Source organism: Pempheris klunzingeri, chromosome 16 (genome assembly GCF_042242105.1).
Source record: "Pempheris klunzingeri isolate RE-2024b chromosome 16, fPemKlu1.hap1, whole genome shotgun sequence".
NCBI lineage: Eukaryota > Metazoa > Chordata > Actinopteri > Acropomatiformes > Pempheridae > Pempheris > Pempheris klunzingeri.
The window spans coordinates 4,831,354-4,853,828 of NC_092027.1; the positions used below are offsets into that span (position 1 = coordinate 4,831,354).

A 22,475-nucleotide genomic window follows, 5' to 3' on the forward strand; every position below is an offset into this window, starting at 1 on the left:
CTCCTGTCCTGTGCCAGGTCGTCCTGTACCCTTGTGCTGAGTGATCCAGCGTCCTTAGTCAGTGTTAGTGAGAGAATCTTCCTGTGAGTGTGCTTCTGGTCGTAATAGCATTTGAGGAAAAACCATGTTCAGTGTGTTATTGGTTTGAGCTGTTTAACCACAGAGTTATTGCCTCGTGACATTTCTGTTGCTTTTGTGATCTTTCAGCAAGACTTTAAAGACTTTAAATCAAAAAATGTCAGACTTTGGCACCCCCCAATGGCAGCATCAGAACAGACCCTGTTACAGACAGCACTGTGTGCCGACACTCTCCTCCTCCACTATATTCACATCTCTCCACCATGCAGCCTCTTTCGTGCTGAACAGGTTATATAACGTAACCTCCTGAGATGAGCTGCATCAGCTCTCTGTAAAATATTAATTCACATCTTGTTGGTGTCCCTCCTCAATTTAAAGCATTTCCATAGAAATGTGTGAAAAGACTACCAAGTATTAACATCAAATACTGATCCAGTTACTTTCATTGAGTGGATTTATTTGTGATCTCTAGATTAGAATGAGATATAATGTCTCTATTGCTGAGATAATTTCTCTGTTTGTGGTTTAAATTTGGGAGATGGGTGAAATAAAACATAAATACAGAGGTAATACTTGTGTACTCTGAGTGGCTGTGACCCACCTGGAGGAGACGGAAGTATCCTGGCGTCAGTCTTCCCAGTCTGATGATCATTTCTGCTGCTGCAGCCACTCAGACGACAACAACCTTCCTGCAGAGGAGGGAAAAACATCAGCTCTCCTCCACCTGATCATGTTTACCTCAGAGGAAGTCAAAGATTTCAGCTCTGAAAGCTTTTAGCCTGCTCTGAAAAATGTTTTTGAAGGAGTGTTACATCAGTTTGGCCTGTCAGTTCTGTCGCAGAACAAAGCTGTTCCTACATGTCATATTTTTATTAGCTGTCAGCACTTCAACCAAAGAGTGAATTTCTGTTCTCACGTTGTCTTATTTGAATATTTTGAGGAGTCTAAAAAGGTAAAACTACCTATGTTTTGTTGAGATAAAGTCAGATAAAATGTACTACGACCCGTCTCATTTTTCTCTTGAATCTCGTGATCCCTGAAATTCATCTTCAGATTCATCTTGAGAGGAAATTGTCCCCTAAAACTGCTGGTAATTACTGTCTATTTTGGACATTTTGCTCTCTAGTTTATCTGCAGATAATGTGGAGACAGTTAAAAGAACTTCTTTGTCTGGAATTAAATTTTACTTTTAGAAAAGCAGAAATTACAGATGTGCCCGCAGCCTACAGAGCGTCACAGAGTGCAAACCTGTCAGATGACAAATACAATTATGAACTTTTGTATTTCAGAGTGCTTTTCTTCACAAGTCTTCTCTCTTATTTTACAAGTGATTTTCTAATCAGCTCTGTCAAATATAATACAGTTCTTATCGCCCTGTGTTTAGTTGTATTACTGTTTATCATGTGTTGGCTCACACAGAAGCCAAATGATTATTTATAACACAATTATTTAAATTCTTAAAGTTGTTACAGCTCCACTCAACCAAAAGCTATTGGAAAAACTTTAAAATCTTAAAATGATCAATTATTTTAATTGGTAGAAATTACTTTTATGTTGACCAAATGACCAAAAACTTTTTAAAATAGCAGTAATCTTTAGGTAAAACAAAGTCTTTTCTCACAGTTTGAAGTGAACGGGTCTTCAGGGAGTTGATGAGCACCCAGCAGGGATCCAACAGCAGCACCCACCCTCACCTTCATCAGCGACTCAGCACCCGCACACAGACAGACAGGCAGCATGTGAAGCCCCTCCGCAGCCCGAACAAACAGTGACAGCCTGTCGATCTGAAGAGGCTCCTGTGTGTCCCTGCTCTTTTGTGCAGTGTGGACGTCCCGGTCCGACGGGCTCAACACACACTCACAGTCACACGCTCACAAAGCTGCATGAAAAGCTCCGGCCTGTCAGACATGATTTGGTCATCCATCCAGTAAAATGGGTGAGAGCAGGGAGAGAAGAAGAAGTGGCTCTATGCTGCATGTTGCACGCTTGATTGAACATGTGTGTTAATGCGCTGCAGTGACTTATGTAACCCAAAAACACTAAAGAGGAAATACTTTTTAACAAACGCCCTAAATGGACCTTCTGGCTGTCACAGCTGTCGAACACAACAAGCTGTAGCTTTGACACGAGGATTAACCTTTAATGGACAAAATTAGACTTCAGATTTTTTTTTATTGTAAAAGGATATTTAGCGATTGTTATTTTGACGTTACATAAGGCCTCAGTTTCCATGATGCCACATTGATTGTTCAGGGCCTCACTGTTAATGTTGGTTATATAAATGAAGCACGCTGTAGAATTAAAGCATTAAAACATATCTCAACATTGTATTTACATGTTTAATCATCTGAACGTGGTCAAATTCATGTTGGCTACATTTTCCATCTGAAAAACACATTGTGATGCGCATGTTGTTTTATTTATTCAATGTACATGAATTTCAGCAGTTGTACTTTGCATCAGAGTGTGTGAGAGACATGTTAGGGCCACAGAGGCCGGCCAGTTTACCACACTGAGTGTGTCTGTATGTATAAGGGTGGCCGGGACTACAAGGTGCTGATTGTGATCAAGTGACCTCATGTCTGCATTCGCTGCCAAAGTCAAATAAAACACTTCAGCCTCTACAGACTCTGGGGATGAATTAAAAGCTATTAGAAATAAACAACTGTTCATGATAAACATGTGAAGGGCTGTAAAATGTGCTTTTTGTACTGTAAAATCTCTAATATAAAATAAAGGTGCAGAGTGTTAAACCAGAGTGTTTGCTGACATCAGTCTTTCACGGTGCTGAAGTATTCTGGGTCCTGTGTTGTGGGTCCCACTTCGTTCTGACCTGCAGTCTTGATGGCAGCTCTGGCCAGTCTCAGCTTCACTCCCGCAGGCCCCTGAGCATCAGTGCTCTCTACAGACATGACCCGCCCAATGAAATGCTGAAACACACAACGAAACCAGCATCAGTGCAACCATCACTTAGCAGGTCTCCTTGTTGTTCGGCACAGCTCTGTGTCAGAGCACTTAGCAGAGACATTTGAAATAATTTCACTTGCCGCTGTAAGAGGATTTAAGGTGAGAAGTTTTTACAGTTTTTACAGCTTCGGTGCAGAAGATTTTGTCTGTTGAAGGTCAGTAAAACTTCTTATCAGAAAATCAGATTAAACCACGCTGCTGAACATATTGCAGGTTTTATCTCCTGCAGTCAAATTGCTGACAGACAGCAGCAGGACGACACTCTTAAAATCTGTGAAGTCATATAAATGTTGTGTGTCAGTGAGAGACCTCTGTAGGACGAACTGCAGCATCCTCAGGGTTTGGTTTGGGTCTGGATGATTCAATGTATTTCTCCCTCTGTGCTTTTACTTCCTGTACAAAACAAAAGCAGGAGAAAAACCACAGCTGCTGATTCTTTGTGACATCAATGATAAGTTGGGGGTTATATCTGCACATGCTGATGATAAAAACCTTCAGGATCTCATGGTTTGAAGTCCTGGAAACGTAACTGTCCCATGACTTGGCTGCAAGCTCCCGCTGCTTCCAATGGGACTTAATCTGCAACATAAAGAAAATATACATCAATTGAAATTACACTCTGTTAAAGCTCTTCAACCCTCATAAGAAAAGAAAATTTCTACATTCACGCCAAAACTAATTCAGAGAAAAGTACATCTTCGGCTAACTTTGTCGAGGCTTTCTTCTCGTATTGGCTCGTATTGTTCCAGTCGTCTACTCTTCATGATTTCTGAATGAAACTCTTAGCACCTCTGTGTACATGAGCTCCTCCTCGCCGATGTCCTCCTTCTCCTGTTGCTCCAGGATGCTGTTTTGCTCTGCGGCGACCCTCCTCGCTGTGTCCTCGGCAATCTTACAGATGGTACTCAGAGCCTCTTCATCAGGGCTGATCGGCCTAACGCCCTCCAGACTCAGCTCCCTGCTGATCTCCTCCCACACCTCGCCCACCTACAGCGCCGTGACAGATGTGTCTTAATTTACTGCATTAAAATTTCACCTTATCATGTCCTTTTCAGCCCCTTGAACAAAAATTGAAAATTGTAACGTGATAAAATCATTCTTAAAATCATTCTGAGGGTGTAAGATGGACACAGTCCTGATGAAAATTGTTGAGTTATTATCCTTTTGTGTGTTTTAATATTTTTCTTTTTTCTTTTGGTTTTAAATATTTGTTTTCAGTTCAGTTAGTTTCCAGAGTGGGTTTGCTTGTTTAAGCTTAGTTCTAATTGTTTAGATGTCATGTAGACGTGTCAGACATCTCAATAAACATCTGCACCAGCGCCTCCTCAGGCTGGTTGTATGTATGTTTTGATTTTGTTTTAGTTAGTTAAGTACACACAATATAATTTCAGTTTTCTTTTTTTTAGTTAACTAAACACACCTAGTTTTAGTTTTTACTTTTGTTTTACTTAACTATAATCACCTCAGCAGTTTCATACCCAGCACTGGCATTTTCTTTGCTTAATAAACAGCAGGTCTACCTTGAAGTCCAAATATCTCCTGACGATGCTCAAGGTCACATAATTTTCTGTGGTCAATCCTGGAAGGTCTTGAAAACCTGCAAAGTATAAAAAGATGATTTTTTCACAGCATAGTTAAAAAAATTCAATATATATTTCTTTTTGCAAATTTACAACAGTGCTATTTGTAACTAGGCTGCCATGTTTTCCTATATACAACAATGCTTTGCACCGAATTTGGTCTAATTCTTTACTAACTGCTTTACCAAGTTTGCAGAAGATGGAGTAAATCTTCGACCGCAGGTTCTCTGATAATTCCAGCACTGCTGCACTCGGCACGTTAGCAGGACATGACGGCTGGGTGTCCTCCTGTTGGTGGAGACTGAGGAGGGGTCTCTGGGGATCTTAAAGTCAGATGTGAAAAGGCAGAAAATAAGACGAAAAAAAGATGCAGAAATGTGAGATATACTGTGCAGAAAACAGTGACCTTGGAGCTTCCTGGTCTTTATAAAATGGGATTACTTCCACGTAGGGAAAGTTAAGTTAACCCCTACGAGACTCGTCATGGACTCATTGTTGTCTGAAGTCTTGTCTCAGACGGACCTGCGATTCCTCCGTGTTGAGTTCGGCTGACTTTCAGCTCCTCCTCCTCCTCCCTCCACAGCTGCAGCAGGAGTCTGGGAGCCGTCTGACCGCCGCCGTCCCTCCAGTTCAGGATGTAAGACAGAGTGTTCAGGTTGTCACATAACTCCAGCAGGGTGGCGAGAATGTTGCAGCGCATGCATCTGGGGCCTGACTGTTAGAGAGAGATACCCAAACAGTTCCATATCAGCACTTTACATTTAGGTGAAAATGGGCATTAACTTCAGTTAAACCTTCAGTTAAAGCCATCGGCAATCAGCTACTCACACTGAGTAAGTCCAACAGAAGAAACGGACCCTCTTTAGCCAAAAAGTAATCTTCTGTGGTGTAGCAGCCCACAATGCAGGACCTGATGGGACACATGCAAACTCTCTCAACCTGCTTTCCATCTGATTTGTTTCTATACCAAATACTCCAAAACCCACAAGTCAGAAAGCTATAAAACAACATAAAAGCCAATTATAAATACGTATTGATGACCAGATCAAGACGGTCTGTAATTTGAGTGAAGAGAGAGTTTGGTATATGCTTTTCCTTAAATTGGTTATTTATATAACCATAATTAAGGTCCCATATTGTGCAAAATGCACTTTTTAATATTTTTTTTCAGCATAAATATTTGTCCCTGGTGGACCTAGAGACCAAAAAACTATGAAATAAACACCATCCTCTCTCATTTTCTCCTGCTCCACCTTTCAGTAAGTGCGTGTGAAAATGTGCCAGTAGATTATGTTCAAATTTAAGAAAATAATCAACAACATTCATTCCTCTCTTCAATGATTTGCACCTTTGTGTGAAAAATTAAAAAGGACAAACTCATCGATACATCTTTGGCTACAGAGGCCACACTGATGAGACCAGATTTAAGGTGATCCTTCATATGACAAGTGTAAATGGAGCATTTGATGGTTTGTTTCATGATAATAAATAACATAAATCAAATCAGTTGGCCAGTTAATCTGTTGATGAGGTTTAGCTGGACTGACCACACACAGTCCACTGTGGAAAGAATGAGCTTGTTGTGTCCCAGGCCGCTGTAGAACTTGTCAGCGCCTTTCCTCAGAAAGTGGACCGTCATCTCAACTCCCTCTGATCCAAACAGGTCCTGTGGTGCAACATAACAGGACATAACAGGTCAAATATAAACATTTAGAAATTTAATGTCAGTATTTAAAGTTGAAGGCAGATGAAATAATAGCACTTGATAAATTAAAAACAATACTTTTTTCCACCTGTAGCACTAATGCAAACATCTTATATTTATTAATCTACTGATCAACAGGATAGTGAGTGCTTTCATCACAGTCTTTACTTTTCTGTGCATGTCGCTCTGACACAGTGCTGAAAGTATCAGCTGAATATCTGTCTTTATCTCCAGGGTAATGACATCCTCCTCATCAGGACTTGCTTCCATCTGCATCAAAATACCTGAGAAAATACCGCAGGTATGTCTGTGAGTAATTAAAATGTCTCAGCTGATATTATGCACTTTGTGATGAGTCAGTAAAGTTTTTATTTGATTTACCCAAAAGCTGGTTGATGGTTCCTTGATCACAAAGGTCCTGATTGACTGAGTCTTCACCTGAAGACGTCACAGATCTCAGCACCCTGATACAAAGCCGCATCTGAGCCTTCTTACTGCCTCCTCCTCCTGTGCCATGGAAGCTGTGACCCTGACCAAAGTAAGCATCTAGGAGAAAAGAGGAAAGATAATAATAACAATAATCTTGAAAAAAAAATCTACAATACCCAAATTCTGACATTTTTGAAAACTAGAAAAGGATAAATCAGCTGTTGACACGTTAACTGGTCACATTAGTTGTTTGTTTTCTGAGAACCTGTTTGTTTGTGCTTCCGTAGAGTGAGAGAGCTAAGATTCATTGCTAAAGGGCACTCTGGGGAGACACCTGGCTGTTGGTGTTTGACCTTTGACCTTTCAGATAACGAACAATCGCTCTTTAGTCTCTTGTTTGTCTCTCACCATGTTTTACCATACCCTCACCTTCCCTGACGCACCAGTCCAGCAGCAGCAGCATACATGTATTTCCCTGACAGGACATGTACTGATCCGGCATGAGTGGAGCGATAGTGGCCAGGGTGGCCAGAGCCTGCAGCTGGAGCTCCTCCTGCTGGACGGAGGACCAGTGACGTGAAGCTGAGCGGTGCTCAGACAAATCAGCAGGTGGCTTCACGAGCGTCAGCAAAGCCAGAGTCACTCTTTCTTCTTTATAAAGCTAAGAGAGGAAAAACATGCGAGGAAAATAGTTACAGTAGTAATATATATATATATATATATATATGTTACAGAAATACGAAGTGAGTGTGTGACTGACCTGCAGGGCAGCTAAGTCCTTTGACATCAAAACCAACAGATTCAACAGCAACTTCTTCATTTTAAAGTCTTCGTTACTGAACTTGAGCTTGAGGTTGCGGACCAAAGTGTTGTGACTTTTCACTAAAACATAAATTAAGCCATTTTGTTATCATAAAAGGTGCTACTGTACTCAGAAATAATTCAAATGTAAAAACAAACAAAGAGTGGCCTCACGCTCTGGAAATGTGGCGAGAACAACAAGATGTCTGGCAAATAAACTCTCCTACAAATTAGAAACACGTCAACTAGAAACATGTCAAACAAGCTGGAGTGGCACATTTTACACAGCTTCTCAATATACTGAACAGTTATGCGACTAATAATATCAGCAGTGCAGTGTGCTCTAATGATCCCGTACTCACAATGAGCAGAGAGTTGGGATTTTCAGCCAGGAGCGTTGTGATAACCAGCAGATCATTTCTGAGTTGGAGGTCAGAACGTTGGACACTGCTCATCAGCTGGTGAGTAAAGGCTTCTTTCAGAGATCTAAGATACAAATGACCAAAAGGAAAATATCTAAGATATAATATGATATAAGAGAGCACGAAAAGTATTCAAACTCGAAACGTTTTTTAGAGGATGGAAGGCAAAATTCATAACTCACAAACCTTCCTATATAGCATGCAGTTAATATATCAGAGATACTGGTTCATTTTACATTTTAGAACTCTATAAGTGAATAAAAAGCTTTTTCACAGAAATGAACTATAAAAGGTTGCTGTCCTCATCAGCCACATACTGTATGGAAACATCTTAACCCCACAGGAGACACGTACAGGACACACTCCATGCTGTTGAGCTGAGCAGTGACCTCCTCATTGCTGCCTCTCTCCAGCAGGTTCCAGAGGATTTCGGAGGAGCGGAACAGGATCTGGCCGGACGGGTCAGGTTCGTTCATGTGGAGACAGATCGTCTCTGCTCCTCGTGCATTCAGCATTAAAGCACAGTTCGTGTCTGTGGTTAAATGAAAGTGAAATAAAGGTTAAAGAGATGTGATTAATGATAAAACAACCCATTGACCTGCTGACTTTGACACAAGGACACTTAAAATCACTGTTTTGATTGTTCATCTGATTATTGTTTGGTAATGAGATGATTTATGGTCTTGAGAGCCGGCTACTTTATCTAATGAAGGAGGATTGGATTGACATGTCTGACAGATCCCCTCCTCCACCTATCTCAGTAGATCCTAAACAAAATCAGTGGCTGACCAGAGTAGCTGGAGAGTATCTGGAGTGTCTGCAGGAGCTGCAGCTTGATGGCAGGCTGGTTCTCCACAGCGGCCATAGAGAGGAGCAGCGTCTGAGCCAGGTCACTACGCTCCAGCAGCTGCAGCCTGTAGCCTGGAGAGGTTGGCTGGGGTCCTGCAGAAACACATTCAAAGAACGAATGAAAGATGATCATCCTCTCTTTCGCCCTCTGTCTTTGTGTTTTGATAAAGCAACTTAGAAGCAGGTTCTGCAACTAAGTCTAGAAACACTTTTTGTTATATTGATTGAAAGTCTTATAATAGCCAAACAGCAATCAATAAATGAAATTTGACAAAAAAAAAGAAAAACAGTGTCTGCGGCAGTCACATGCCTTAAACTTGTCTAATCATCCAATCTACCTATGTACCTGCCTAACTGTGTGCATGCTACAAGTACACCCACTGCACGCGACCACAGTCTTCCACAAGACTGAAGCTACAGAGCTAGTCGTGCTAGAACAGCAGACACAGTGCGGCCAAAATTTTAATTACAGCCGAGTGACAGACTGTCATGAGTAACCAGCATGAAGCTCATTTGAAGGAAAGCCTTAAGGAAGGGGGTGGGATATTTTAATTTGAATACTTCTCACTATTCCTGCTGGTTGCTCCAGCGTTGCAGACTTTGCCTTCAAGACATTCTACAGACATTTATGAAAGTTGTCAGTTTGGGTCTCACGTCCCTGGTTGTGTTAATTTGTTTATTTATTTATTCCCTGTTCCTTTTAATTCCTTGCCTCATCTGTCTTCACTCCCCTCATTAGTCTGTCTCTGCTAATAACCTGGCAAATCAAATCGTCTGTGTGTGGTTGGTTTCACTCCTGTGGGTTTTTTTTGTACCTGAGTCTTGGATTCTTCACCTGCGCCTGCTTTCCTATGTTTTGGCTGTAGATTTGTTTTGTTATTAAGCTCTTTAAAGATGCGTGACTACATGCATTTGGGTCCCTTCCCTGTTCTTTGTTACCAGCCAGTGCTTCGTAATAGGAAACCGCCAGACACCAATAACAAAAACCAACACAATACTGACAAACCATTGAGAAAAGGTTGATTTGAAATGTTGAATGAAAATTAGGATAGAAAAAAACTGCAGATTTAGTGAAAAACAATGAAAACATTTGAGAAAGATGGATTCAAAGTAACATGAAAAGTACTTGGTGGGTTTCTGGAAGCAGTCCAAGTATCTGTATTTGTTAAAAATATATTAAAAATGTATTAGACAATATTTGTTTTGTATGTATGCAAAACTATGTCAGGAAAAAGTTTTTACATTTGCACCGATTGATGATATCAGTCTTGTGTTCTATGTTTGTTGTCTGAAAAAGGTAAACGATGGAAAAGAGGAAAGAAAAAGAAAGAAAAGACACAAGCATGCCACCACAGAAGCCATGAGAGAGCCTCACTTAGTGACAGTCTAGAAAATCGGTAGTCAGAGGGGAAAGTCCGAGGCTTTGGCTTGACCAGCCGGATCGTACCATCGAGCAGCTGTTTAGGAGCCACACAGCTGTAGAATGATTTCACAGACTCAACTATCTGCTGCCTCACGTCAGTATCTGACACCCTCATCAGACACCCTGCCAACAGAGACACATCTGTCAGAGTCACTCATCATCATCACTACTGTCTGAAGAAGCTGTTTCTGCTTTAAACCAAAGTAAAACCTATAAACAGGATAATATGGATTTGCCCTTTGACTTTGACACAAAATGCGTTGAACAACATGTTCACTGTGAGTCACTGAATATGTATGTATGGGTAAGAAATAACCTAAAAGCCTATGTTAAGCTGTCAAAAATTGTCAGTTTCAATTTAATGCAAATATTATTGGTAAAATTGAAAAGTCTTTTAATAAATGATGCGTGTACCCATGTTAGAGAGGAACTCTATGACGTCCCGAGCGTAGCTCAGCTCGTCAGATGCTTTCTCCTTCAGGAAGGGAAGTCTGAGATAAAGCAAAGCAACATGTTGATGTTCAGGCGATGTCACCCAAAAAATAAAAATCACTCTTTTGCATGTAGCTTTGAAATATTTAAGCTTCTTACCTACAAATTTGAATCGCCTCACACAAAGTGGGCAAATATTCAGGGTGATCTTTCACTTTCTCAGCACAGATGTTGAGTACTTTGGTGATTCCTGTCAGGTCCTTCAAAAGCTTGAAATAGTTTAGGAAGTTTTAACAATTTGGCAAAGCGTTTGCTTATACAAGAGGTAAATCCCAGTGAGGGAGGGGAAGTGACGGGGCAAAGAGGCATCGTGTTAACTGAGGTTATTCTTGAACAGGGAAAATGTTGACGGACAGCCATGCAGCTGTAAATTAGAGCCTTGGGAATGACGTGTGTTCAGGATGCATGAAAGCACATCTATTTCCATCACTGTACCGAGGGATAGTAATTAGGTACATGTGCCACAGTGAGATTTACTTTGGAAAAGATAGATGCTTCTTGGAAAAAAGAAATCTGCGTAATCATAAGAGTATGTCAGAGAACTAAATTCAGAACAAAGGATACAAAGCCAGTTTGGCTTCTCTTCAGTAGTTTTTTCAGTACAAAAAGGTGCCTTTCCTTCAAGTTAGCCTTTAGTGAAAACAGAAGACATATCATGATGACATAGAACACAACTTAAAACAGAAAAACACTCAATAACACTTTAATAACTTACTGTCAAAGGATCTTCAAGAAGACGAATAACCTTACTGAGGTCAAGACTTTTAGCACCGACCTGTTGAGAAATCACAGTTTAGGTCGTTTACGCTGTCTGTAAAGCTATTAATGGAATTATAATGACTCTTCGTCATCAAAATCTGCAGATCAATCAATGCATCTGCATCAGATGCAATATCTAGTTATGTGCGTCTGAGACTTTTTTGAGTCATTGGCTCCTTTTGAACAGCATCCACAAGCTTCTGGCCACTCTGAATGGTGCTTGGTGGTCGAGGTAAACTAAGGATTTTTCAGCAAAGGTTTGTTTAGTTGAGGTCAGTGTATTTTATTTCAGACCATATAGTCCATAATAAAAGTAAGAGACAGAATATTGTCCATAGATATGTATGGTCCACATGGATATGTATGAATATGAATATTCAACATTGTGTCTTTGTGGTTTCTGAGATCATAATAACCCAATTCTGAGCTTTTATTTGAGTTTTGACAGTAGAAAATAAAGTAACTACACATTTTTAAAGGATAAACGCTGTGTGAGCAGAAACTGAAATAATAAAGGTAATAAAATCAGATTTGGACTGGAGACATGATAAAATCCATCTTGCACCAACATTAGTCTCTTTGCTATGGACTTTGCGATTTATTGGTGCATATTCTCAAACAAATTAGCATTTAATCAAACTATTAAAAGGATTAAGAACCACTGGAACGACTGAGTAGTTTTTCTAGTTTGTAATTCAGCCTTTGGATAAAGTATTTTTGAAAACATATGATGTGTTTCTCAATCAATAAACAGTAATGGCTGTATTATACTCAGAGTTTACAGGTATATAGGACTTTCTGTTCCCAGTGTTTAGGGATTATCGTTAACATTATATAATGGGTGGTTACTATCTAAGGAGCCTCTGCATCACTATAGTGAGTATATAAACCCTCCAAGGAAAGACAGTAACTCTTTATTTTACCTCTTGAATTTGCTGGTTCCCATCTGATACTCTCGGTCTGATCGCAGGGATGTCCGGTTTTCTTCTGTGCACAACTTTACCTGAATCCATTTGCAAATTTCGACGAACTTCTCGCTTCAACTCCTTACTTTAGCCGCAAAGCTAACTCAAACTTAGTCGGCTCGTTTGAATTTAGCGTTATAGCTAGCATTACGGTTAATAAAACGAAAAGTCACATATAGTGTTTTTTAAACAGTTTTAAATATTGAACTTGGGTTTCATGTTTAGCTTTTCTAGTAAAAAAAAATCCGATAAGAACATTTATAAAACAACGTAATTCGTCCAACTCCCTCTTCGCTCTTTTTATACCCCCAGTCTGACAGCGTACTACAGTTGCTACGGTTACCGTCTAGTACGGCGAGCAGCTGGGTTCAAAACAAACCATAAACGAAACGCCCATTTCCTCTTTAAAGCCGGAAGTGGTATTCTGGCTATAACAGCGCATTGATTCCCCCCCACAACAATAAGAGGGAGACGAATGCAAAATTTAAACGCCCATAAACGTCAATAAATCCTTGGTTTTGGGAGAAATACTGTCAGTCTGTCATGCTGTCGGATGCAGGTCAGTGTCCGTAACGCGCTGCTTATGCTAACATGCTAAACGCGACAGGCTTACAGTGTTTGGCTGGTTTAAAGAGCTTGCTAATGTGCACATCTGTCGCCACCTTTGCTGTCTTTTCATAATACCGAATCTTGTGTTTCATTCACTTTAGTCAATTCATAATTACCTCCTTTGATATGATACATTTGAACATCATGTTACCTGTCATAGAGTCACAACAAAGGCCCCATTTGAGCTGAGTTCCTCTGCATTGGCAGCTGTTGAATATGTATTGTTGTGGCTCATTTTAAGATTATTCTGGGAATGCCTCTGGTGCTCGGCGAGCCAAGAAGAGGAGCTCCGGGGAGTCACCGGGGGACGGCCAGACCCTGCGCTCCTCTGGGAGGCAGATCAATGTCCGGGTGAAGCGCACCAACAACCCTCCACCTGGACAGGTGAACTGCACCCTCCACCTGTCTCACATGTGTTTACCCCTCTTTATCCCCAGCACTCACTTGTTCAGTTTCAGTTGCAGTTTAGTTTATTTGAAAGGGGACAATACAGTCACAGACAATACATAGTTCCTACCTTGTTGATGAGGCTGATTCTGATATTTGACATTTTAGAAAATCCAATATATCACGCATAATTTATTTCTTGCAAAGATTATTTAGGGTGCTTCTTCAGCTTTTTAGTCAGACAGGACATCAGGAAATGTGGGGAGAGAAAGGGCGATGCCTGTGGATTACATGGTACACATTTTAGCCCTCAAACCACATAAGAAAGCATTTTTGATAATAGAAGAAGTTCAAAACTGAAACTGGTCATTAACTACAGCAACTCTAGTCTGGACTCTCTGTTGCATGTAATTTCCCATTTCTTGCCCCCCCCCTTCCTCTCGTTTCCTGTTATCTCTCTACTTGTTATTCAATGTAGGCATATAATGGTCTCCTAGGACAAAGAGAGATGGGTGAGCAAAGTAGGCACTGTTTCTGAATGACTTCAAACGTATCTGTGGCATTTCTTTCCTGTTATTTCTTCTTATTTGCGTGCTGACTTATTCCACCACTATACTGAGATCAGATGATGTATCGGTCTAGCTCTAATTTATATGCTCTCTTCAGGTCACATCATCCAAAAACACAACATCTCTTTCCACTGCTTTGCTGTAAACTCCCATATTTACCTAACTTAGGAGCCTCTTAGTTTCCCTAAACTAACAGACTTCAGTGTTCGTGTCCAGGACAAGCCTGAAAACCTTCTTCAGTCTAAAAGAACAAACTAAACTTGCTCCTGTATTTATTCATAAGCCTGAAGTTGTTTGCTGTGTCCCTGCTGGAATTTCAGCCCTGTCTACTGTGTTGGATTAACGGATAAGTTGTGTTTAAAGTAGGCATGCACCAATCCAACTTTCTCTCACCCAGATCCAGTTCCTACCCACCAGTGGTCATTTTCTTTCCCACATTTAGTCAAGTCAAGCCAAGTCAAATTGTATTTATACAGCCCAAAATAGCAAATAACAGTTTGCCTCAGAAGGCTTTAGAATCTGTAGTTCAGAAAAACTCCAAACTCCAAAATCCCTTTCAATGCTACCATGTTGCAGACCAGACAATGACAATAATTAAGTCCGGATGAAACAAAGATGTGAATTAGGATCTCTACATCAGCCGTGAAATGGTAAACTGAGGACAGGAGTGGTTGTGCCCCCAAAACCGAGACAGAATCTTTATATTGACATTAACAAAGAAACTGTATTTACTATGTATCCATGACAACAGTGCTGATACCTGATCTGCTTAATAAGGTCAGCAGATACTCCTCCAGCGTATCAAATCTGTGCCTCCTCAGCTTAAAGTAGCTGTAACTGTCTCTGTTGGGCTGAGTTTCATGATGATTTTCTCCACACGGTCTTCTAGAGCAAAAGAAAAGCCACAGACACAGAGGAGGAAGACGACCAGTCAGAGAAGAAGTACAGAAAGTGTGAGAAGGCCGGATGCTCTGCCACATACCCAGTTTGTTTTGCAAGTGCATCTGAAAGGTACACAAGTCTTGGTAAAATCTTCACTAAGTCATTCTTTTTTTTAGACACAGATTCTTCTGAGTGGACGTGATTGTTATTGTCTCTTCTCAGGTGTGCTAAAAATGGATACACATCTCGCTGGTATCATCTGTCATGTGGTGAGCATTTTTGCAACGAATGTTTTGATCACTACTACAGAAGGTAATGTTGACAGAACAACTACTCACATAACATTAATGAAGAACTGTTTTTTCCACTATATTATCAACATACATATTTCAGTATGTTTTCCGTGCTGTTGCATCACAGCCACAGGATGAACTTTTTTCTTTTTTTCCATTTGCAGTCACAAGGACGGCTATGAGACCTTTGCTGCGTGGAAGAAGGTGTGGACTAGTAACGGGAAAAGTGAGCCCAGTCTCAAAGCTTTCATGGCAGATCAGCAGCTGCCGTTCTGGGTAAGAGCAGGCAGCTTTCCTGGTTCCTGTTAAACAGCTGAATGTGCTTATTCTAAGTTCTCCATGCCATCAGTACAGTTGTATTCACTGTGATATGTTCCCTTCAGGTTCAGTGCACTAAATCAGACTGTAGGAAGTGGCGTCAGCTGACCAAGGAGATCCAGCTCACTACTTCCCTCGCAGCAACGTACCGCTGTGGGATGAAGTTTAACAACATCAAGGTAAACAAGAAATAGAGAAAGATATAACCAGCCCTTCCCTTTTTTTGGTGATGATTATTTTGTGTCTTTGCCTGCAGAGTGAGGGACCGGACCAGTGCTCCCAGCCAGAGGACTTGGTAGGCTTGTCATGTGTGTTATATGATCTGCTTTGGTATCAGGCAAAGACACCATGATCACTTGCATCCTCTTTGCTCCCCACAGAGAGTGGCCGAGGTGACTGACAGCTGGTGGCATTCGATGCTGATTTTGCCACCGTTGTTCAAAGACAGTCCAGCCAGCCCTTTCCTTAGTGCCTACTACCCCGACTGTGTGGGGATGAGCCCATCGGGCTCTCCCAGCAACATGTCTCTGTCTGAGCTGAGGGCAGATCACTGCAGAGCCGTCCCTCCACAAAGTAAGTCTGTGAGTGCGAGAGGAAGGGAATATTTCAACAGCCGTTGTTTACTGTGTTATGATATACAGATAATTACTCGACATACAGAGAGGTGTGGGACTAAATGGGAGTGATGCACCAGGGAGACCTCCCATTTAGAGATCTCAGTCTAAAGTAGATGATGATGTGGACTAATACAGATTGTATCCCTCAGTTGCAGGCCTGTGTCCATACTTCCAGCCCTTCTATCAGCCTAATGAGTGTGGCAAGGCTCTGTGTGTGCGGCCGGATATGATGGAGCTGGATGAGTTGTATGAGTTTCCAGAATTTTCCCGTGATCCCACCATGTATTTGGCTTTACGAAACCTTATTCTGGCTTCCTGGCACAAGAATTGTAAGGTAGACTGCAGATATCCTCCAACTGTGACTTACAAGCATTGCATGTTTTTACCTTTTAGGCTCTGGACTTGAAACATAGATTGCTGATTTATGTACCGTTCAATACACCTTCTTCTCTTGGATTAAAGAACATTTAAGACTCTAGGAAACGACAAACAGACAAAGCAATTAACAACTTTTTCTGTTTTTCTAAAGGAGGTGCTGACTTCCCAGAAATGTGCTCTGCACATCATCGTCCGGGGGTTGGTGCGTGTGCGCTGCGTGCAGGAGATGGACCGGGTGCTCCACTTCATGACCAGGAAGGGCCTCATCAACACTGGTGTGCTGGCAGTGAAACGGCCCCTGCTCCCTGAAAGATACTGCTCTGTGAGTGTCCTGATCTTCACCTGATCGCGATACAACCGCACACATCTCATGTAAACGTTTATTTTTATCATTTATGTGGTTAATGCGCACATTATCTCCCACGTTTGGTCATTTTTGCAGAGGAATGTGATCATCATCGGTGCCGGGGCTTCAGGTCTGGCTGCGGCACGGCAGCTGCAAAACTTTGGCACTCAGGTAACTGTCCTCGGCTCAACTTATTTCCTGTCACACATAGATTTTACCCTGTTTGGTGATCACAGCCCTGTCCCTTTACGCTCTTTATTTTCATTGGTTCACAGGCGGTGGTGCTTGAGGCAAGGGAGAGAATTGGCGGTCGAGTGTGGGATGATACTTCTCTGGGCGTCGCTGTAGGGCACGGAGCTCAGATTGTCAATGGCTGCGTAAACAACCCCATCGCCCTGATGTGTGAGCAGGTAAGAAAGTCTGAAAGGAAAGAATTCTTTATATTTGTGCTGGACATTAAACCTGATCTCAAGTTTATGTTTTTCTCTCTAAATGGAAACATGCACTGTCTTGTTGCATCTTTGTATGTGACTCAAGGGTTTGCTCGTAGCCCGATGTGACTCTTCTCTCTCCTGTTGCAGATGGGGATCAAGATGCACAAGCTGGGAGAGCGGTGTGACCTCTTCCAGGAGGGAGGGCAGGTTACTGACAAGGCCATCGACAAGCGCATGGACTTCCATTTCAACGCCATCCTGGACGTGGTGTCAGAGTGGAGGAAGGACAAGTCGCAGAGCCAGGACACACCGCTGAGAGGTGCTGAACTGTCAACCCCAAACACAGCATGGCTGCTTTAATGTAAAGTGAGAGCCACTAACAAATGGAAACAAGAGCATTGATCGCTTTCATCATCAGACTAGAGTAGTGTTTTTGTGTTCACTTTTCAATTCTTTCTTTTTTCATATTCATAACAAAAATTCCACATCAGTGGAAATTATTTTTAACAGTTGAAGTTGGTCAAGAACATCTCCATTGCTTAAGAAAACTTTTTTTTTTTCTTGCATGACCTTTGCCGTCTTCTTCAGCGACGATGGCAGCCGTTCTCATGTTTGGCCTGACCTGCTAATTATTACTAATGGCAGGTTACAACTGTGAATATGTTCAGTGCAGGATTGTAAAAGTAAAAGAGTAGTTCTGAGAAAAGGTCGGCTACGGAGTAAAACATTTTCCTAGATAAAAAAACACATATAAACAGAATTTAGTTTGGTGGTTTGTGTTTAGAGATATTTGCCCTCTTGAGTTGTGCATTTGATCTGTGCAGAAAAAGTCCAGGAGGTGAAGAAGAACTTTCTTCAGGAGTCTGGAATCCAGTTCAGTGACTTGGAGGAGAAAGTGCTCCAGTTTCATCTCAGTAACCTGGAGTACGCCTGTGGAAGCACATTAGACCAGGTCTGAAAAACTCAAACCGAACGGCTGCAAGATTTTTCTGTTGTGTTTGTGTCCATTTTGAAAAGTTTGTGTGGGTTTTGATATTGAGCCTTTAAGGGAATTCTGTTGAAAATGTTGTTAAGTGTGTTTGTTTTTTATGTTTTTTGTAGGTATCAGCGAGATCCTGGGACCACAATGAGTTTTTTGCCCAGTTCTCAGGCGACCACACTTTACTCACTAAGGGCTTCTCTGTGTTACTCCACAAACTAGGCGAGGGCCTCGACATCCGAACAAAGTGCCCGGTTTGTAACTCAATCTTTTAATTTCACTTGCTACGTTCACCTTTCATTACACAATGTTGTATACCACAGAGATGAATCCCATTGTTAAAAATTAGCTGCACATTTTGTTTTTTTATTCCAGGTTCAGGCCATCGATTACTCAGGTGATGTTGTCAAAGTTACCTCCTCTAATGGGTCGCAGTGGACGGCACAGAAGGTAAAAATATGTTAATAAATGTTACACAGAGCATATAATATGTCTTTTATCATTTTAAGGCTTTATCCTAGATTATGTATCATGTTAGAGAATGCTGGATGTAATCAGTGTGGATTTTCATGGTGTAAAGTTATTCGACTTCTCTCTCTGTTAGGTTCTTGTTACAGTCCCATTGACTTTACTTCAGAAGAACTTGATTCAGTTCAACCCTCCACTTCCTGAAAGAAAACTGAAAGCAATCCACAGCCTGGGAGCTGGTATCATAGAAAAGGTAATAAGGATAAAGATAAGGGTGTTTTATTGTCATTCCATGACATGTTGTACATGGCGGGGAACAAAGTGAGGCACTCAGGTCCTCATTCAGGTCACAGCAATAATAAAATCAGGAGGGGGCACACAATAAGACACCATTACAAATATCAATAAGTAATCATGTAACCGTAGATATCAAGTGAACAGAATGTGATGATGAAAATAAAACTAGCCTTCTGGCCTTGGTGGTTCTGGTGGAGTCCCTCGTGATGAAGGAAGCCTTTTTCCTGCTCCTACTGTTGTAAACATTACTGATGGTGGTGGTAGGCTGCTGCCAGTGATCCTCTGTGCAGACATTACCACCTACTGCAGAGCCTCAACTCAGCTGCGTAAAAGATGAGCTCAGTTCTAGAAGCGTCAGATTTCAGGGTTCGTGCGGTGACTGTGTTGAAGGTGGAACTGAAATGAGGGCCAGCCGAAGCACAGATGAGATCGTTTCTGCAACTGGGTAATGTGAAGTGTAAATTAGTGCAGGCCTCCAGATACAAGTGTATCTAAGTGCTGATTTCTCTGCTCTATCAGATACAGATTCTCCATTTACTCAGAGTATTTAATTTAAATACACAGTGAATAGAGAGACAATATTTGCAATTTTTCTTCCTTGTAGATGCTAAAATATTATTTCAAAACTTCTTGCAGATTGCTCTTCAGTTCCCGTACCGATTCTGGGACAGCAGGATCCAAGGGGCAGACTACTTCGGCCACATACCGCCAAGCCCTGACAAGAGAGGCATGTTCAGTGTCTTCTATGACATGGATCCACAGGTTTGTTTCTTCTCGTTTCTGTTCACACGCCAAGACAATATCTTACCGATATATTACTTACAATATCTTATCTTATAATACTGAATAACACAAGTGTGCTGTTGTACTCACGTACAAATACACACAAACTCACACACAGATGCAAATACACAAACACACACACACTAAATAAATACACAACATGCTCTCTTGTCACAAACGCCACTTAAGATGCATATTTTCCAGCTACAAGACGGATCCTATTTATGTTTTGATAAATAAGAGGACGTTTGAATGCTGTCAGCAGCAACAAGAATACAGAAAATACAGAATATAAAAGTCAGAGGAGGAACATTTGTTAAACTTACACACTTTGTGTGTGTGTGTAGGGGAAGCAGGCTGTCCTCATGTCTGTTATCACTGGGGATGCTGTACCTGCTGTCCGGGACCTGGAGGACAAGGAGGTGGTGGATGAGTGCATGAAGGTCCTGCGTGAACTTTTCAAAGAACAGGTGACGCTTTCATGGTTTAATCCTCAACCCTGTCGCATCCTGATGAAACCCAAGTTACCCTTTGGACTGACACGTGTTTGAGTGAGAGAGTTTTGTGTATGTGTGTGTTTTTCATCACTGTCTGTCATCGCTGACAGGAAGTCCCAGAGCCGCTGAATTTCTTTGTCACACATTGGAGCAAAGACATGTGGTCCCAGATGTCCTACAGCTTTGTGAAGACGGGAGGAAGCGGAGAGGCCTACGACATCCTCGCTGAAGACGTGCAGGGAAAAGTGTTCTTTGCTGGAGAGGTAACACTTGGCGAACCAACCAGTTTTATTTATTTATCATTTATCTTTTAAATTCATTTTCCACAAAAACATGCAGGAATTGTATTATTTTCACTGCACCACAGATTTGTTTTCCTGAAAAAGGCCTCCTGGATCCATTTAATACAGAACGTATCAACCTGCCGTAGGCTGAGTGTGAATGTTATGTCGTGATTAATGAATAAAATAACATATTAATTAAATAACCTTAACTCAAGGCCAACTTACAGTACTGGCTGTCTCCTGAGCTTTCAACCACACACTAAGGATGAGATCCTAATAAAAAAACAGAAACCTATTAAGTAGACCTTGGGTTAAGATTACATTTAATGATTATTTCTTTATATTAGGCAAGACATGGCAAATTTATTTGTATATCACCTTTCAGACACAAGGCAATTCAAAGTGTTCAACAGGGACATAAAACACAATAAAAACAAACACAGAAACATTAAATTGCAGGTAAAAGATAATAAAATAAAGCTTAATATTAGTTGGTCATAGCAGATTTATGAAGTCAGATATTTGGTTTCCTGTGTAACTGTCACATTGCAGGCTTTTAAAAGAGATTTTTCATCGATTTATTGTTCTTGGTTTTCGTTCCCAGGCCACCAACAGACATTTCCCTCAAACTGTGACAGGAGCCTACCTGAGTGGGGTCAGAGAGGCCAGTAAGATGTCTGCCATGTAAACTCTGTCGGTCCCAGAGCACTCAAAAACACCAGCATGGACACACGAGTGGCACCGAAACAACTCAGACTGTGTTATCTGAATCGCTCCACTTGGAATGATATTTCACTGTTATTATGATGTGTCATATAGGGCTTTCCAGGGCCTGACTCTACATATTTAACACACAAGAAGCTAAAAAATCCAGCTGGTTAATCATTTGTCAGCGACAAGATGCAAAAATGAAAGAATAGTGCGGCATGATTAACAGATAATCCCTGTGCAGCTCTGTCTGGGTCCGCTGTGCTGGAAAGGAGGATGATGTTATCTTAAATTTGAGTTTAACGAGTGATGTTTGTAGCACTTCTGTGATGAAATGATCAGAAAATGTAAAATGTTTTGAAAGATGAGGTTGCAGGAAACACTGGTAAACTCTCAGTCATGTAATCATGAATCCACCTGAGTTACATTTAATCTCTAAGGATCAAGTTTTAAGAGATTATGTTGTTGTAACGTAGTAATGAGAGTTACCTACCAATGTTTTATGCAGCTGTAATGAATTTGCATTGTCTTATATGTGATTCATGTGTTGGTATAAGTGGTGAGAAATGGATGAAAAAGTTAGATATACAGTAGGAGTACTTCTGTGATAGCACTTTTGATTTAAAATATTTGATTTAAAAACAGTGACAAAATAATGAATATTTCACATGTCTGACGAGCTGAATTCTCCGTATGGCTGATTATGATCAGAAAAAACACCTCATTGTCCCCTTACTGTCTCAGGGATATGATCAAGACAACAACACCTAGCAGAAAATTATGAAGATGGTTGGGAAATACATTAACATAATATAATATAACCCAACCAAAGGAGGAGAAAAGGTCTATTTGTCCATATTGAAGTTCCTGAGGTTTGGGGTCGGGGAACAGCACAACAATGTCCTCACTTGTCGTCATTAATGTTGATTAATGAAGCTTTACATGTAGGTCCTCGTATCTTTGTCTGGATCCGTTCATCTAGGTGACCGTGTCCCGTTTGTCCAACATTTCAGTGCTGTGGTATTTATCTTGTATGTGTAATAAACTGAGCTATCAACTGCCATACTGATCATATTCACCTGTGAATGAAAGATTGGCTCCTTTTTTCCCCTCCGTAACTCCAATCAGCATGATATTTATCATAATATATTTATGC

General features: G+C 41.1%; 2 protein-coding genes across 3 annotated transcripts; one reads left to right on the top strand and one right to left on the bottom strand.

Moving 5' to 3' along the window:
• Positions 1-2,454: 2,454 nt before the first annotated feature.
• On the bottom strand, positions 2,455-12,518 carry LOC139215890 (cilia- and flagella-associated protein 69-like). Its single transcript, XM_070846928.1, has 23 exons — positions 12,429-12,518; positions 11,462-11,521; positions 11,311-11,376; positions 10,846-10,955; positions 10,669-10,745; positions 10,279-10,377; positions 8,772-8,924; positions 8,337-8,514; positions 7,923-8,046; positions 7,735-7,783; positions 7,520-7,641; positions 7,189-7,420; positions 6,712-6,876; positions 6,499-6,614; positions 6,173-6,291; positions 5,454-5,535; positions 5,148-5,340; positions 4,811-4,948; positions 4,566-4,642; positions 3,835-4,032; positions 3,538-3,624; positions 3,355-3,438; positions 2,455-3,008 (listed from the first exon to the last, which is right to left on the bottom strand). Exons 1-23 carry the CDS (start codon positions 12,516-12,518, stop codon positions 2,850-2,852), a joined length of 2,778 nt encoding a protein of 925 aa, XP_070703029.1. The 3' UTR covers positions 2,455-2,849.
• Positions 12,519-12,908: 390 nt separating this feature from the next.
• Positions 12,909-22,384, top strand: LOC139215944 (lysine-specific histone demethylase 2). Of its 2 annotated transcripts, XM_070846982.1 has the most exons (21): positions 12,909-13,029; positions 13,321-13,463; positions 14,925-15,046; positions 15,140-15,229; positions 15,375-15,486; positions 15,594-15,707; positions 15,785-15,823; positions 15,909-16,101; positions 16,295-16,479; positions 16,675-16,845; positions 16,966-17,040; positions 17,145-17,279; positions 17,451-17,622; positions 18,128-18,255; positions 18,405-18,536; positions 18,658-18,732; positions 18,887-19,003; positions 19,684-19,809; positions 20,178-20,300; positions 20,438-20,590; positions 21,216-22,384. In XM_070846982.1, exons 1-21 carry the CDS (start codon positions 13,014-13,016, stop codon positions 21,297-21,299), a joined length of 2,505 nt encoding a protein of 834 aa, XP_070703083.1. In that variant the 5' UTR covers positions 12,909-13,013; the 3' UTR covers positions 21,300-22,384. The 2 variants fall into 2 exon arrangements, with proteins under 2 accessions (XP_070703083.1, XP_070703084.1); XM_070846983.1 differs by lacking the exons at positions 12,909-13,029; positions 13,321-13,463 and having other exon boundaries at positions 15,017-15,046; positions 15,140-15,186.
• The last annotated feature ends 91 nt before the right edge of the window (positions 22,385-22,475 follow it).

Bases quoted from the DNA above. Each gene is read 5' to 3' on its own strand.
- LOC139215890 (XM_070846928.1), bottom strand. From the start codon at position 12,518: ATGGATTCAGGTAAAGTTGTGCACAGAAGAAAACCGGACATCCCTGCG. The intron at 7,784-7,922 runs GTGAGTACGGGA...TCTAATTTGTAG, and splicing joins ATCCCAACTCTCTGCTCATT to GAGAGTTTATTTGCCAGACA. The intron at 6,877-7,188 runs GTGAGGGTATGG...CTTTTCTCCTAG, and splicing joins GGACTGGTGCGTCAGGGAAG to ATGCTTACTTTGGTCAGGGT.
- LOC139215944 (XM_070846982.1), top strand. The intron at 15,487-15,593 runs GTAAGAGCAGGC...TGTTCCCTTCAG, and splicing joins ATCAGCAGCTGCCGTTCTGG to GTTCAGTGCACTAAATCAGA. The intron at 17,041-17,144 runs GTAACTGTCCTC...ATTGGTTCACAG, and splicing joins TGCAAAACTTTGGCACTCAG to GCGGTGGTGCTTGAGGCAAG.